A 15,399-nucleotide genomic window follows, 5' to 3' on the forward strand; every position below is an offset into this window, starting at 1 on the left:
GATTGGGGTTCAGTAGGTGGAACTCTGCTGCCCCTCCCCTTCCCTTATGGTAAACAGCCCCTCTCCAAGGAACATAAGGTAAGGGTTCCACCTGTTGTCATTTATATTTGGATAATGAAACCGAGTTCTGTGAACATAGCTGATTATCCTAGTCCATCTCTTTTTTCCAGATCCCAGTATCCGTATCTCTTCCTTGGGACACTTTCCAGGAGACAACTTGGGGGACCCCCCTAACCTCCAAAATGATAATTGGGTATTAAAGCCACCCAGAACTATATGCTTGCCCTGTTTTGGCCCCTGGATGATAAGGATCTTCGAGTCTTCACAAAATTTTTAGCCTTTTCAAAATGAAGAATTTACCATCAGTAAGGTTTATAGTGGGGATGAATCAACAGTGGAGAAAATGAGGGGGGAATAATCTGCTTCCTGTTCCTGCTTGATACCCCATTCTCTACGGCATTTGGGGGCAGGGGGCAGGCAGGTGAATCAGGAGGGGCTGAGACCTGTTGAGAAAGGAGGACTTTGGTATAGAGCTAAGGCTCTATTGGTGTGGATTTGTGGGGAGAGCTGGTGAGTTGCTTGGGGAGCACTGAAGGAAGGGAGAATGGTCAGAGCTTCTAAGGCTACAGGGAAGCCAAGAAGAATGGGGACTGAGAGAGGATCATGAGAATCGGGCAGAGAGGTTATGGGGCATTTAGCCCCCTGCTTTTCTGTAGCTGGTTAGCTAAGATTCAACATCAGCTGCTACTCCCTTCACTTTCCCTGATCTGTGATTACTGCCAGGGCAGTTGGCACGGTGGTTAAGGGTGCCACTGGCTTCAGTGCCAATTGACCCCTCTCTCCCCTGCTAATGTCAGCTCGGGATGGAAGGAGCCCACTAAGCCAGGATTGCTAAAGGCTGAGCAGGATTGTAATCCTGAGGGAATCAAGGGCAGCAGGGTTCAGGAACGTCCTGCCCACTGGACCTGCACTCCCCTCTACAACTTCAGAGTGATGGGAGTAACTGCCCTAGGGTGGCTTTGGGGGGAGCAGAATCCCAGCAAATCTAGCTTTGGGCATCCTGGAACTTCAGGAGATGGATACCCTTAATGGTACCCAGCTGCCTTCCAGCAGGAGACCCCTACTGGGTCATGGACTGAGGTTTCCTGAGACTGAGGGGTCCCCCTGCCTGGGTTAAGCAGTTAAAGACAGGAGGAGTATTTGGCTTTTGCAGTCTTCAGTCTGGGGTCTTTGCCTGTCTCTGGGGGTCTGAACACTAAGGCCAGGGGGGAGGGGAGATCTGTGAATGTGCCTTGTTAACTGAGATCGTGTGGAGTTAGCACCCTGATTTCTGAGCTCCCAAGGGAAACAGTGCAACTGGCTGGGTGGAGGATGCTGCAGAGAGATGGAGCCTTCCCCTGGTCTGAGAACTTTTTAAGCACTTAAAGAAATGCTCAGAAAGTGCCTGCTGTGGATAAAGCAGCCGGCTAGATGCTCCGAGGTGGGCTAGGGTGGGAAGCCCAAAGGTAACACCTGGGGAGAGAAGCTCAGATCAGAGGGATGACCTAGCACTGTGGAGGTGGCTGGGGATGGAAGAAGCCATTCAAATAGCTCTCTGATGATGGGTGGAGGACGTTTAGAGGGAGACCCAGGGAATTGGGGAAGACCAGCTGGGAAGCTTAACTTAGAAGAAAGGTAATCAATTGAGTGGAAATACAAACCATCCGTATAGGAGGCAGCGTCCCCAGGCATCTGGCTTTTTGTTACCAGGAAAGAATAAAACTTCTCCCCCTCTTTTGCACCTTCCTCCCCATTCATAGAAGGTCATTTTAAGGGAATACCATTAAAAAGGTTTAAGGAAATAGCCCCAACTGACTGCTTGGTTAGCATGGGTCACTCATCGGGCTTGAAAAGGCTGTCTACACTAGGGGCCTCCACTTCCTCCCCTCTTAACCCTTTACAATCCAGTTTGTGAACTTATCATTCCACTGACACTACTCTCTCCAAAGTTACCAGTGGTTTTAATTGCCAGTTCTAATGATCTTTTCTCATTCCTGCTGGCTTCTCTGCAGCCTTAGAAATTGTTAACCATTTTAACCTTTGTTTTCAGGGGCCTTTCCCTCCTCCCCTATATTCTCCTCCCTCCTCTGTCTCCTTTACTGGATCTTCTCTTAGACCACTCCCTGTAATCCTGTGTGGCTGTCAGAGTCTATACTGGACCCTTTTCTCTTAGACCTCTAGACTACCTCACTTGGAATCTCATCAGTTCCCTTGGATTTAATGAGCATTTCTAAGCTGATGATTCTTAAATCTCCCTTTCCTGTCTCATTCTCTCCTTACCTCTAAATACACATCTTAACTGGCTTTCAGATGTCTCAAACTGGATGTCCAGTAGACATCTATTTTTTTAATAAAAAATTTTTTTGTTGTTATTTTTATTCTTTTCTCTTTCTATTTGATAACACACAACTTCAAAGCTTCAGAAACCAAGTTTCTGGTGTATCCCAAGTACCAAGTTTCTAATCTAATTGTTTAATTTTTCAAAAACAGCACATAGCTTTATATTTCTAAAACAACACCTTATCTCTAGTTTCACTGTGAGAAGCAAGCGGAATGAGAGCAGGATCTTAAGCAAGTGTGTACCATGAGATGAAGACTCGCAGTTTCTTTTTTTTCCTACTTTTTAATTTTAATTTTTAAAAATTTTATTAAAGCTTTTTATTTACAAAACATATACATGAGTAATTTTTCAGATTGACCCTTGCAAAACTTTCTGTTCCAAATTTTTCCTCCTTCCCCTCCATCCCCTCTCCTAGATGGCAGGTAGTCTAATACATGTTAAACATATGTTAAATCCAATATTTATACATACATATTTATACAATTATCTTGCTGCACAAGAAAAATCGGGTGAAGAAGGAAAAAAAAACTTGAGAAAGAAAACAAAATGCAAGCAAACATCAAAAGAAAAAGCGAGGATACTATGTTGTGGTCCAAATTCAGTTCCTTTGGTACTCTCTGTGGGTATAGATGGTTGTCTTCATCACAAGACCTTTGGAACTGGTCTAAATCATCTCAATGTTGAAGAGGGCCACATCCATCAGAACTGATCATCCTATATAGTCTTCTTGTTGCCATATACAATGATCTCCTGGTTCTGCTCATTTCACTCAGTATCAGTTCATGTCAGTCTCTCCAGGTCTCTCTGAAATCTTCCTGCTGGTCATTTCTTATAGAACAATAATATTCCATAACATTGATGTACCAACTATTTCAAAGTCCAGTTCTTTTTGTGCAGCAAAATAACTGCATGGACATGTGTGTGTGTGTGTGTGTGTGTATATATATATATATATATATATATATATATATATATACACACACACACACACACACGCATATATACATATATATTGTATTTAACATATATGTATACATATACATATATATTGTATTTAACATATATATACATATACATATATATATTGCATTTAACATATACTTTAACATGTTTAACACATATTCGTCTACCTGCCATCTGAGGGAGGGGGTGGGGGAAAGGAGGGGAAAAGTTGGAACAGAAGGTTTTGCAATTGTCAATGCTGAAAAATTACCTATACATATATCTTGTAAATAAAAAGCTATAATAAAAAAATTCATATACCATAATTTACTCAGCCATTCTCCAACTGATGGGCATCCACTCACTTTCCAGTTTCTTGCCACTACAAAAAGGGCTGCCACAAACATTTCTGCAGAGTGGGATTATGGGTTTCCTCCCAGAGTGCTCTCTGGCCCTAAGAGCTTCAAGGGAGGTGTGAATTTACAAAGTTACAAAGTTTACTTTGTGAATCTCCCATACTTGTGAACTTCAATGAGTACTTAAATACTTCTTGCTTATATGAGCTCTCTTAAAGGTGTGAACACAAGCATTGTATCAATTAGTTCTACTAAGTACCTTGTTTCAGGTTCTGGCCCAAAACATCTCCTTGTAAGATCAGATCAATGATACTGAACCATGCCAAATTAGATAATGATTGTCTCTATCAATTCTAATGACTTAACAGTTTGTAAAGATTCCAACAAATTCTCTATATATTTTAGAAGTGAGGCCTTTATCAGAACCTTTGAATATAAACATGTTTTCCCAGTTTATTGCTTCCCTTCTAATCTTGTCTGCATTAGTTTTGTTTATACAAAAACTTTCAAACCTAATATAATCAAAATTATCCATTTTATGATCAATAATGATCGCTACTTCTTCTTTAGTCACAAATTCCTTCCTCTTCCACAGATCTGAGAGGTAAACGATCCTATATTGTTTTAATTTATTTATAATATCATTTTTTATGTCTAGATCATGAACACATTAGACCTTATGTTAGTATAAAATGTTAGGTGTGGGTCATTACCTAGTTTCTGCCATACTAGTTTCCAATTTTCCCAGCAGTTTTTGTCAAATTCTTATCCCAAAAGCTGGGGTCTTTGGGTTTGTCAAACACTAGATTATTAAAGTTATTGACTATTTTGTCAGTGAACCTAACCTATTCCATTAATCAACTACTCTGTTTATTAGCCAGCACCAAATGGTTTTGGTGACTGCTGCTTTTTAATATAGTTTTAAGTCTGGTACAGCTAGGCCACTTTCATTTGCTTTTTTTTCCCCATTAATTCTCTTGAAATGCTTGATCATTTTTTTTAGATGAATTTTGTTATTTTTTCTAGATCAGTAAAATAGTTTTTGGGAATTTGATAAATAGATTTAATTTAAATAAATAGATTTAGTTTAGGGAGTATTGTCATCTTTATGATATTACCTCAACTTATCCAAGACCACTTGATATTTTTCCAATTGGTTAGATCTGGCTTTATTTCTGTGGAAAATGTTTTGTAGTTTTGCTCATAATAGTTCCTGATTTTCCCTTAGCAGATAGAGTCCCAAATATTTTATACTATCAACAGTTATTTTAAATGGAATTTCTCTTTGTATCTCTTACTATGAGATTTTATTAGAGATGTATAACAATGCTGATGATTTATGTGGATTGATCTTGTATCCTGCAAATTTGCTAAAGTTGTGAATTATTTTTAGTAGTTTTTTTGTTGATTCTCTAGGGTTCTCTAAGTATACCATCATGTCATCTGCAAAGACTGATAATTTGGTTTTCTCATGACCTACTCTAATTTCTTTAATCTCTTTTTCTTCTCTTATTGCCAAAGCTAACATTTCTAAGACAATACTGAATGGTAATGGTAATAGTGGGCAGCCTCGTTTCACTCCTGATCTTATTGGTAATGGTTCTAATTTGTACCCATTACACTTGCTTGCTGATGGGTTTAAATAGATGCTACTGATCATTTTAAGGAATGGATGTTGGATTTTATCAAACACTTTTTCTGCATCTATTGAGTTAATCATATGATTTTTGTTAGTTTGGATATTGATATATTTGATTATGCTGATAGTTTTCCTAATATTGAACCAGCCCTGCATTCCTGGTATAAAACCTGATTGGTCATGGTGTTTTACCCTGGAGTTGATTATCTATAATCTTGTTGCTAATATTTTATTTAAGATTTTTGCATCAACATTAGAGAAATTGATCTATAATTTTCTTTCTGTTTTCACCCTACCTGGTTTAGCTATCAGCACCATATCTGTCATAAAAGAAATTTGATAGGGACCCTTCTTTCCCTATTTTTTCAAATAGTTTATATAGTATTGGAATTAATTGTTCTTTGAATGTTTGGTACAATTCACATGTAAATCCATCTGGACCTGGAGTTTTTCTTAAGGAGTTGATTAATAGCTTTTTCTATTTCTTTTTTCTAAAATGGGACTATTTAAATAATTTATTTTCTCTTGTTAATCTGGGCAATCTATATTTTTGTACATATTCCTCCATTTCATATAGATTATCAAATTTATTGGCATATAATTGGACAAAGTAACTCCTAATTATTGCTCTAATTTCCTCTTCATTGTTGGAAAGTTCTCCCTTTTCATTTTTGAGACACAATTTGATTCTCTTTTTTCCTTTTTCTAATCAAATTAACTAAAAGTTTATCTATTTTGTTGGTGTTTTCACAAAACCAATTCTTAATTTTATTTATTAATTCAATAGTTTTCTTATTTTTAATTTTATTAATTGTAATTAGTTTATTATTTTCAGAATTTCAAATTTGGTATTTAATTGGAGGTTTTTAGTTTGTCCTTTTTCTAGTTTTTTTAGTTGTAAGCCCAATTCATTGATCTTTTCTTTCTCTATTTTATGCGAGTAATTATCTAAAGATATAAAATTTCCCCTTATTACCACTTTGACTGCATCCCACAAATTTTGGTATGTCATCTCATTAGTCATTCTCTTGGATGGAATTGTCTGTGATTTGCTATTTCATCCATTCATTCTTTAGGATTAGATTATTTAATTTCTGATTAACTTTTGGTCTGTTTTCTCCTGGCTTTATATTACATGTGATTTTTATGGCATTGTGATCTGAAAAAAAAATACATTTACCATTTCTGCCTTTCTGCATTTGATTTTGAGGTTTTTATGCCCTAATATATGGTCAATTTTTGTAAAAGTTCCATGAACAGCTGAGAAAAAAGTAAACTCCTGTCTCCATTCAATTTTCTCTAAAGTTCTATTATACTTAAGTTTTCTAACATTCTGTTTACCTCCTTCTTTCTTATTTATTTTGTGGTTTGATTTATGTAGTTCTGAGAGAGTAAGGTTGAGCTCTCCCACTAGTATAATTTTGCTTTTTCTTCTTGCATCTTTCTTAATTTTCCTCTAAGAATTTGGATGCTATAACACTTGTTGCATATATGTTTAGTGTTGATATTGCTTCATTATCTATGGTACCTTTAGTAAGATAATTTCTTTCCTTATCTCTTTTAATTAGATCTATCTTTGCTTTTGCTTGATCTGAGATCAGGATGGCCACCCCTGCTTTTTTGACTTCACCTGAAGCATAGTAGAGTCTGTTCCAGCCTTTTACCTTTACCTGTATGTATTGCCCTGCTTCAAGTGTTTCCTGTAAACAATAGATTGTAGGATTCTGGCTTTTAATCCAGTTTGCTATCCGCCTCCTCTTTATGGGGGAATTGATTCCATTCACATTCACAGTTAAAATGACTAATTCTATATTTCCTGTCATCTTTTTTACCCCAGGTTATGCTTTTCTCTTTTCTTTCCCACTTCCATCCTCCCCAGTATTTTGCTTTTGATGACCACTTCTCTCAAACTGTCCTCCCCCTTTAGAGCCCTTCCCCCTTTTTTACACCTTCCCCCTAAAACTTCTTTTTTCCCTTCTATTAGTCTGTCCCTTTCTTTTCCCCCTTTCCCATCCACTTCCCTATAAGGCGAGACAAGTTTCTTTATGAAACCAAATATGTCTGATATTCTCTCTTAGAGTCTCTCTGATTAGAGTAAGATTCAGAAAATGTTCACCCCCCTCCCTTTTTTCCCTCAATTATAATAGGTTTTCTTTGCCTCTGTGAGATGTAATTTCCCTTATTTTGCCTTTTTCCTTTTTCAGTACTTTCCACCTAGAGTCTAGTTTCTTTCCTCAAATGGAGGAAGAATCAGTATAATCCTCATTCAATCAAATACACCACCAATCCTTACAAATAAAAACAGCAATAAAAAAAGAAAAAACACAGTTCCAAACCTGCAACTCTACACCAAGTCAGTAAATCCTTCCTGGATGCACTTTGAATAAAACAATATGGCTCTGAGGGCCACAAAGAGAAATCTGATCCAAGTAAGATGAACTCCAGCCAGACTGATTAGCATCCACTTTCCCAAAACCTTAGAACATTTCCAGTCCCTTTCTCGTTTCTTTTTCATATTATCATAATACAGTCAAATTATTCCCTCCAGGAGACATCTTAAACTCGGTATCTCCAAAACAGAACTCTCCGCCAGCCTTTGCTCAAACCACCCTCAGCCCTCGTTGGGCAAAAACCTGGCTCAGGACATGCTTCGCTCCAGTTGGAACTCCTTCCCAATTCCTCACCGGAGGCTGTGAGCGATGTGATGATGCCCCTAATGCCCTGTCTTACCTCAGCTGCACAAAACAGCCCGGCGAGGGCTGCCAGGAGGCAGTGACCCCTGGGCCGAGGGATACCAGGGACTAGAGCCAGGCGCAAGGGCGGCTCCGGCTGGAGTCAGAAGTCCTGGGTCCCGAGAGACCCGAGGAAGGGTGGCGGCTCTGCCTGTTCTAAGGAGAAGGAATCATCTGCCCGGCGTAACCGAACCCCAAGGGGAAAGAGAAGATGCTCTTTTGGGGTCGCTTCAGCACAAATAAATCCAGTCCCAAGCGAGAGGAACAGCACGTGGGGGTTCCTGACACGAGTGTGAAAGAAGGTGCGACAAGTTTGTCTTCTGCCCCACAGCCAGCCTCAAACTTGAGCAGGAGGCTCCCACCATGCGCTTGGGACAGGGACCCTCACAGCTACCAGAGGCGAACTTTGTAAGGACTGTTATCACTAACACTGGCCGGGATTCAATCTCTTCTCAAGTCCCAAGAATGAAAGGCTCAGATTCTTCCCCTCCCCCACGACTACCCCTCGGCGACCTGTCCTGGATGCTAAGAGACTAAAAAGTTGTTTTTGAAAATGCAGTTTTATTTAGACAAAAAACAGAAACCAAACTAAGAGAAGAGGCAGGACCCTGTGATTTCCCCTTGCCCTCTCTGCCCCTGCCCCGAAAGGCCACGCCATGGTGATGAGCACTACAAGGCTCTGCCAAGATGGCCAGAAGGCACACAGTAAAAGCCAGGGCCACAGAGGCCTCCTCTGTGCCCAGGCCCCCCTGCCTCCAGATCCCCAGTCAATGCAGACACAGGGTCAGAGACAGGGGGGGCTCCATCCCTGTAGTGATACTGAGAGCCTTCAGGTTCTCCTTCAGGGCCCCCCAACAGTGGAAGAAAGGGGGCCTCAGCCTTTGGCCCCTATAGTGCCATAAGGGGCCTCCCTACCCCCCACAATAGCCAGGGGTCTCCAGAGCTCGGCCCTGGGGTTAGATTAGGGGCCCTTCAGTCCTCGGTCACCGGCCCCACATAATGGCACACAGCGTCGTAGTCCAGCTGCAGGACGGTGCCGTGGCCCTCCTCGTGCAGCAGCTGCACCAGGGCCAGGCTCTTCTCCTTGTCCCGGCCCAGCAGGCGGCCCAGCTGGCCGGCCTGCGGCCCCAGCACCACCATGACCCTGGCCTTCTCCTCCTTGGGGATGAGCGTCTCCAGCATGTCTTCCCGCAGTCCCTCCAGAAGCCGGCCCTCGTCCGTCCTGCACACACAGGTGTCCGGGCTCAGCACGTCCTCGATGATCATCTTGGTGTTGTAGTAGCGACCCTTGTGGTGCTTTTTGTCCACGAAGCGCACCCGGAGGTCCCTGCGCAGCCAGTGGGGCGCCGGCCTCTCCCGGGCTGGGGAGAGCTTCCTCTTCTGTCCTTTCTTCTCCTCCGGGGCCCCGAGCCCCTTAGGGTCCCCCCGCCCCATCTTGGGGTCGCGGCCCTGGGGCTCCGCTAGCGGCCGCAGCACGTGCTCACTCAGGGTGGCCACTTGGCCGGAGGGCGCCAGCTTTACCAGGGCCCGGGCGTTGTCGGGGTCCAGCCCTTCCACCTGGCCGCGGAGCCCCTTGTGGGGCCCGGCCATCACCAACACGGCCCTGCCCGGGGCCAGTCCCACGGGCTCCTCGGCGTTCTCCCGGCTGGGCCCCGGCGGGCCCGAGGGCGGTGCCAGGCTGGCCCCCAGCCCGAGCCCCTTGGGGCGCAGGGGGTTTTCTCGGGGCTTCACCACCTGCTTGAAAGTGCGCCCAATGCCCTCGCCCGGCTTCCAGCCCATGCCCCGCAGCATGGCCAGCCCGTACGCTTCCACGGGCACCGCCTCGTAGTCGGCGCCCACCGACTCTGGGGCCGCGTCCGCTTCCCCCCGGGCCACCAGCGGGATGGCCATGGAGGCCGCCGAAGCCTCGGCGCCGGGGCCCTCCTGGAGGGCCCGCCGGGACTCCTCGAGCAGCTCCTCCACGGCTTGGCGGAGGACGCCCTCCTCCGGGAGGCCGGCCTTGTCCGGGGCCTCCCTCTGCCCGTGGCCGCGCCGCAGCACCGGGATCACCAGCTCCCGGGGCGCCTGCTCGGGGGGCCGCACAGTGCGCAGCTCCCGACCCTCCACAGCCCGCACCAGGTCCTTCTCTTCCTCTCGCGGCCCCTCGCGGCCTTCGGCCAGCCGCTTCCGGTTCGTCGTGCGGCTGAAGCCGAAAGACACCGGTCCCGGCGGCGCGGAGGCCGCGGCATCACTCTCTCCGTGCGCCATCGCGCAGTCCAGTCTCTGGACAGACAGGGCCCGGGGTCTGGGGCAGCTTTAGGCAGCGCTTCCGCTTTCCGGCGCAGGCGCAGGGGAAATCCGTCCCACCAGCAGCTGGTGTTTGCACTCGCAGGGCCTGCTGGGTCTTGTAGTCCGCCTCACCAGCAGCTGGTGTTTGCACTCGAAGTGCCTGCTGGGTCTTAAAGTCCACCTACCACAGCTGGTGTTTGCATTCGCAGTGCCTGCTGGGTCTTGTAGTCCGCCCCACCAGCAACTGGTGTTTGCACTCAAAGTGTCTGCTGGGTCTTAAAGTCCGCCCTACCTGCTACTACGTTTACGTGCGGTGGCTGCTGGATCTTGTACTCATCCCTAGTTCCCAATCTCCCTCTTCTTCCTCCGATTTACTGGGGCTGCTTGTGCGCGGCGTCTCTTGCGTCTTACAGTCAGTCGTTTGCGCTCGGATCCTGCTGGGCCTTGTAGTTCATTCTGCCTCCTCTTATTTGCGCGCTATGGCTGCTGGGCCTTGTAGTCTCTCAATTCTGATCCTGTTTATACTTGAATTGGAGCCTCCCCGGAAAGCTGAACGCCCTTTCCGAGGGAGGGAGTTCCATGGAGGGGACGATGCACTAGGGAGGAGAACAGTCTAGTCCGCCTTGGAGAAAGCGATCCGGCAAAAGAAAGTAATAAGAGGATGGCTCGGCGCCGCCGTGCGCGCTGCCTGCCGGGACTTGTAGTACTTTCCCTCCACTCTCTCCAGCCGTTGTCCGCGCATGCGGAGATTTGGGGAGAGGCAGCCTCCTTTTGCCTTCCCCCTCCCCCCCACCGGAGTTCTGGTAGTGAGGATGATGGGGGCTGAGGAGTAGGAGAACACCTCGTCTTCCTCTCCCTGGTCCCCCGCACCAGAGTGGACGGCAGGGAGGGGCCACTAGCGCTGTCACCTCTTGGTTGTTTCCAAGCACTGGGAGGTGTGGGAGAGAGGGGAGAAGGGAAAGCAGGAGGGGAAACACGGCCTCACGCCCACCCCAGTGCCCTCGAGGCCTCCCTCCCCCCTTCCGCGTCCTCCCCCACGCGTGCGGGCCCTCGGTCGTTCCCCGGAGGGCCCTTCCCTGTGACGTCACGGCCTCTGGCAGCGACTCCCGTACAATATCCAGGCGGCGGTTCCCGTCCCTGCACCCAGACCCGGGGGTCCCACCCGTGGGGCCGATGAGCAGGCGGGGACTTCCCCTGGGAGGCCCGGGCAGCGGAACACAAGTTTCCTCAAACTAGGGAATCTGCACCGGGGAGGGTCATTAGTCCTCGCGCCCCTTTGCGGGAAAGCCTTTGAAGAATAGTGAGCCTAGGAAAGGCTCCTGCTTGGGCCCTTTCCTGCAGCGGGCAGCCGGCTCTGAAACTCGCTGTATGACGGGAAACGAATAATATCCTCTGAAAACTGAGGGGGAGCAACATGTCCCCCTAAGAGCCGCTGCCCCTTGGTCCCTTGCACCTTCCTGTGCCTTCCATGGGCAGAAACCTGGGCAGCCTCTCCCCGAGAGCTTCCCGGGCCCCTGAGCAGCCCAGGTTGGAGCAGTTCTTTCGTGGTCAGGCCCCGGGTACCAAGATCACGGCCAAGGACCGGGACCAGTGCTTCCTAGTGTGACCAAAGCCACGTGGAGCAGATTTCCCGCCGGGGACGATTTCCTTTCTGCCTTTTACCTTCGGGCTCTGGAAGAGGAAAAAGAAAAAAAACAAAACAAAAACCAAGATTGTGCCGTTATAAGTGGTTTGTTTTCTGAAAGCCAAGCCCGGACTTTCCCCCGAGCCTGTGATTGGCTTTGTTATCGTCTTCACTTGGCATTTGACGGTGGCCAGATTGTAACGATCCTCCTTTCATCATCACAAACGGTTGAGGAGAAGGGTCGGAGAAGGGGATTCTTTTTCTCCTGGACACTAATGAGAGGCAGGACTTTTCCAAAAAACCCAAACTTTTAGCAAAACTGACCTTCAGCAACCAACCTGTCTCGGATGCTGTGGCTTTGATTACATCAGGAAGCATTTGTCCCAGTCCTTGGCCGTGATCTTGGTACTAGGACCTGACCCTAAAGAATTGGTCTAACCTGGGATGTTCGGGGGGAGGGAAGAAGATCTAGGGGAAAGGCTGTGACCAGGCCCCAGGTTCTGGGGGAGAAAGACCAGACCCAGAGCTCTCTGGTTAGGACAGAAGGACGGCTGTCTCTAATGAATGGATCTGGGAAAGCATGTTCTATCCCTGAAGTCCGTTTAGACTTCGGCAAACTCTCCTCACAGCTCAGTTAGGTCAGAAGTTGGACAGTTCCCTGCTCTGCAGTGGTCGTGGTTCTCATTGTAAAGATGGGAAAACATATCCCACTTTCTTCTTTTTCTCAGGAATCTAAAGTAAGTGAATTGACTAGAGGAAAGAAATTGTCCCGTTCCCTGTCTGACTTCATTGGTGGGAGACAGTTTCCAATAGATTCCAAGGGTCTTTTCTGCGCACTTGTGCCTTACACAAGGTTTAAGATTCCAGGATAACCCTCGTGTGTAGAGTCCTGGCTCTGAACTGATTCAGGTCAGGATCGGAGCAAAATGAGATAACTATTGGTCACTTAACATGTGCCCGTGCTAAGGTCACGGGGTTATTTGTTGTTCCTGCCATGGAGAGGCAGTGCAGACTTGTACAGAGATGCTGGCGCCTGCCTTATTTCCTGGGGCACCTATGTCTTCATTTTCTCATCTAGAAATGGGAGTTGAATCACAAGGTTCTTGAAGGATCCTTTCATCTTTGATCTTTGGCAAGACGGCCAACTAGGAACCACAACCTGACAGATGTATGAACGCATCAGCCCATTCGTTCCTTAGGTTAGGCTTCTGAGTGCTCCCAAGCTAGACAACGACTTGAGGGTTCTGTGAACCTCACGGGGAAAGTGGTCACAATTTCAAGCTTCCGGGGGGTTAGGGTTAGGAAACAGCTCTAACACCATTTGGGAAGGGTCTAGTTGGTGGTTGATAGTCACCCTATGTCTGTGTCCCAAGTTGTCCTATGGCATTGCCCGTATGTACCACATGTACCTGATAACTCTCCCTTGCAGCCTCATCCATCTTTACAGGATGAGATCAAATTCAGCTGTTTAGTCTAAATCTTGACCTCTGACCCAGGTGTGCTGGGCAAGAATATCTCAGGTTCACAGGCAAACATGAGCTACTAGACTTGGATGGTGAGCTTTTGAACCGCATTTTCCTTACCTGTAAAGTAGGCAAGATAATATTCGTTGTACATAATCCTTTGGGTTATTAAGAGCCTTATCTGTGAGTCCCAGCTGGTGTCAGAGGCGGGTTATAGATCCAGATCCCCTAGATCCAAGTCCCACACTTTCTTCATTACACCAGGCAGCCTCCCATCAAACCCAGGGATGAGGAGGGAGATGTTCCGTCTGAAGATTGAGGTTCAAGGCTTGGAGGCTCTGGGTTTCTGTTCTCTGCAAGCCCAGTCTCGACGTTGGATCTGCTGCTTTGGTTTGAATGGGTCCTCACTTTTGTGAGATTTCCTCCCGTCTGTCAGAGGCCAGGCCCACATCCTGAGTATAGACTGATTACTCTTCAGGAGGAGGGAAACCGCTCATATGACTATTCTGAGGTGGCTAGGAAAAGAGGCTGTGGATCATCTGCTGTCTTTCAAGTTTGCACAGGATTCGGAGAATCTTGAAGAAAATAAGTTGTTCTGTGGGGATGGACAAGAAGCCAACTGCAGACTTGTAAGAAACATAATAGCCACCTTTTAAGTGTTTGAAGATCTGTCATGTGAAGACCGATTAGATTTGTTCTAAGTAGCCCCAGAGGGGAGAATTAGGGCTAGCTGTGGATTCTGTAAGCAGAAAACCATAAACTGAACCCACATTTGCCTAGCAACTAGCTAGCCCAAACATAAATAGGCCACTCTAAGAGGTAGAAGTTACTTCCTTCTTGGGACACTATCATCATCTGAATCAACTAATGGAGATGTAGGTGAGGAGCTTCTTGGTCAGTTTGGGTTTCCTTAGATGGCTTTGATCTTTGTGTGGGACCTGCTGAGTCCTTGACCCACATCCCTTTGACCAAAGATTCTTCTTTTCATGCTCTACAAAGGAAGCAGAATGGGGAGGGCTTTGATTCCTTTCTTTCATATTTACAATACTTATGTTGTACAAAATCTGATTGAAATTTCCCAGATTATATGGCAAAAGGAGGTTATAACCTAGGATTTCAAGGCTGCCTCCACTATCCATTTCTATAAAGGTAAAGGGAAGAGATTGTCCTATGGCAATCATGGTATTCTCGCTCTTGGCCATTGCTGGCAATATTCTGATCAGAGACCTCCTCAGTAGTCTGATCTTACATCTGGAAAAAAGGTCATCTGTCTGAGAGCCAGTGTAGCTTCAGAAAGGTCTGAGGAACAATTGATGTGGTGTTTATTGTTGAAGTTCTGTTCCAATACTGATAAGGGTGAGAGAATCAGGGGCCAGATGAAAGACTTCCTTATGAAATTTTCAAATTTATTGGTCAGAGAGAATATTATATAATATTTAATACACTACACTATAATATTTTATATTATAGTATATATAATATTATAACAAATTATATATATTATATATATATATATATTCCAATGCTTATAGAGCCAATATAAAACACACTCTTTGATATTCTGTATCTTTTCTAACAAGCCCAATCTACTGAGATGCAAATGATTTTAAACCCAGATTTTGGCCCTTCAACAGAAATACAAAAATAGTTGTGATCCACATCAGAGCAAAATTATCATACCAATGTCCTCAAGTACATGTCTCTCAAATGTCTTTGGTCTCCATGCTGGGCTGCTTTTCCTGTCCTAAGTTCTGAGATATGTCTTTGATCTATTATATAGCAGAATTTGCACTTTGCTTCAATTGTGAGGATCTTTATCAAAGTAGGTCATTCTCTGCTATAGTAAATAGGAAGAGAAATCGTTGCACCAAAGTACTTTAAGTTTCAAAACCTGAAATGGATTCTTATGTCCTGTCTCTCTACAGTTTACTGCTTGAACATTTCAAGAGAAATGCTAGGAACAGAACAGACATCTGTATACAGCATTTGTAATTT

General features: G+C 45.5%; 1 protein-coding gene across 1 annotated transcript; it reads right to left on the reverse strand.

Moving 5' to 3' along the window:
* Positions 1–8,590: 8,590 nt before the first annotated feature.
* Positions 8,591–11,009, reverse strand: GPKOW (G-patch domain and KOW motifs). Its single transcript, XM_051989626.1, has one exon. It carries the CDS (start codon positions 10,294–10,296, stop codon positions 9,022–9,024), a length of 1,275 nt encoding a protein of 424 aa, XP_051845586.1. The 5' UTR covers positions 10,297–11,009; the 3' UTR covers positions 8,591–9,021.
* Between the last annotated feature and the right edge of the window lie 4,390 nt (positions 11,010–15,399).

This window comes from Antechinus flavipes, chromosome 3, assembly GCF_016432865.1.
Source record: "Antechinus flavipes isolate AdamAnt ecotype Samford, QLD, Australia chromosome 3, AdamAnt_v2, whole genome shotgun sequence".
Taxonomy (NCBI): domain Eukaryota; kingdom Metazoa; phylum Chordata; class Mammalia; order Dasyuromorphia; family Dasyuridae; genus Antechinus; species Antechinus flavipes.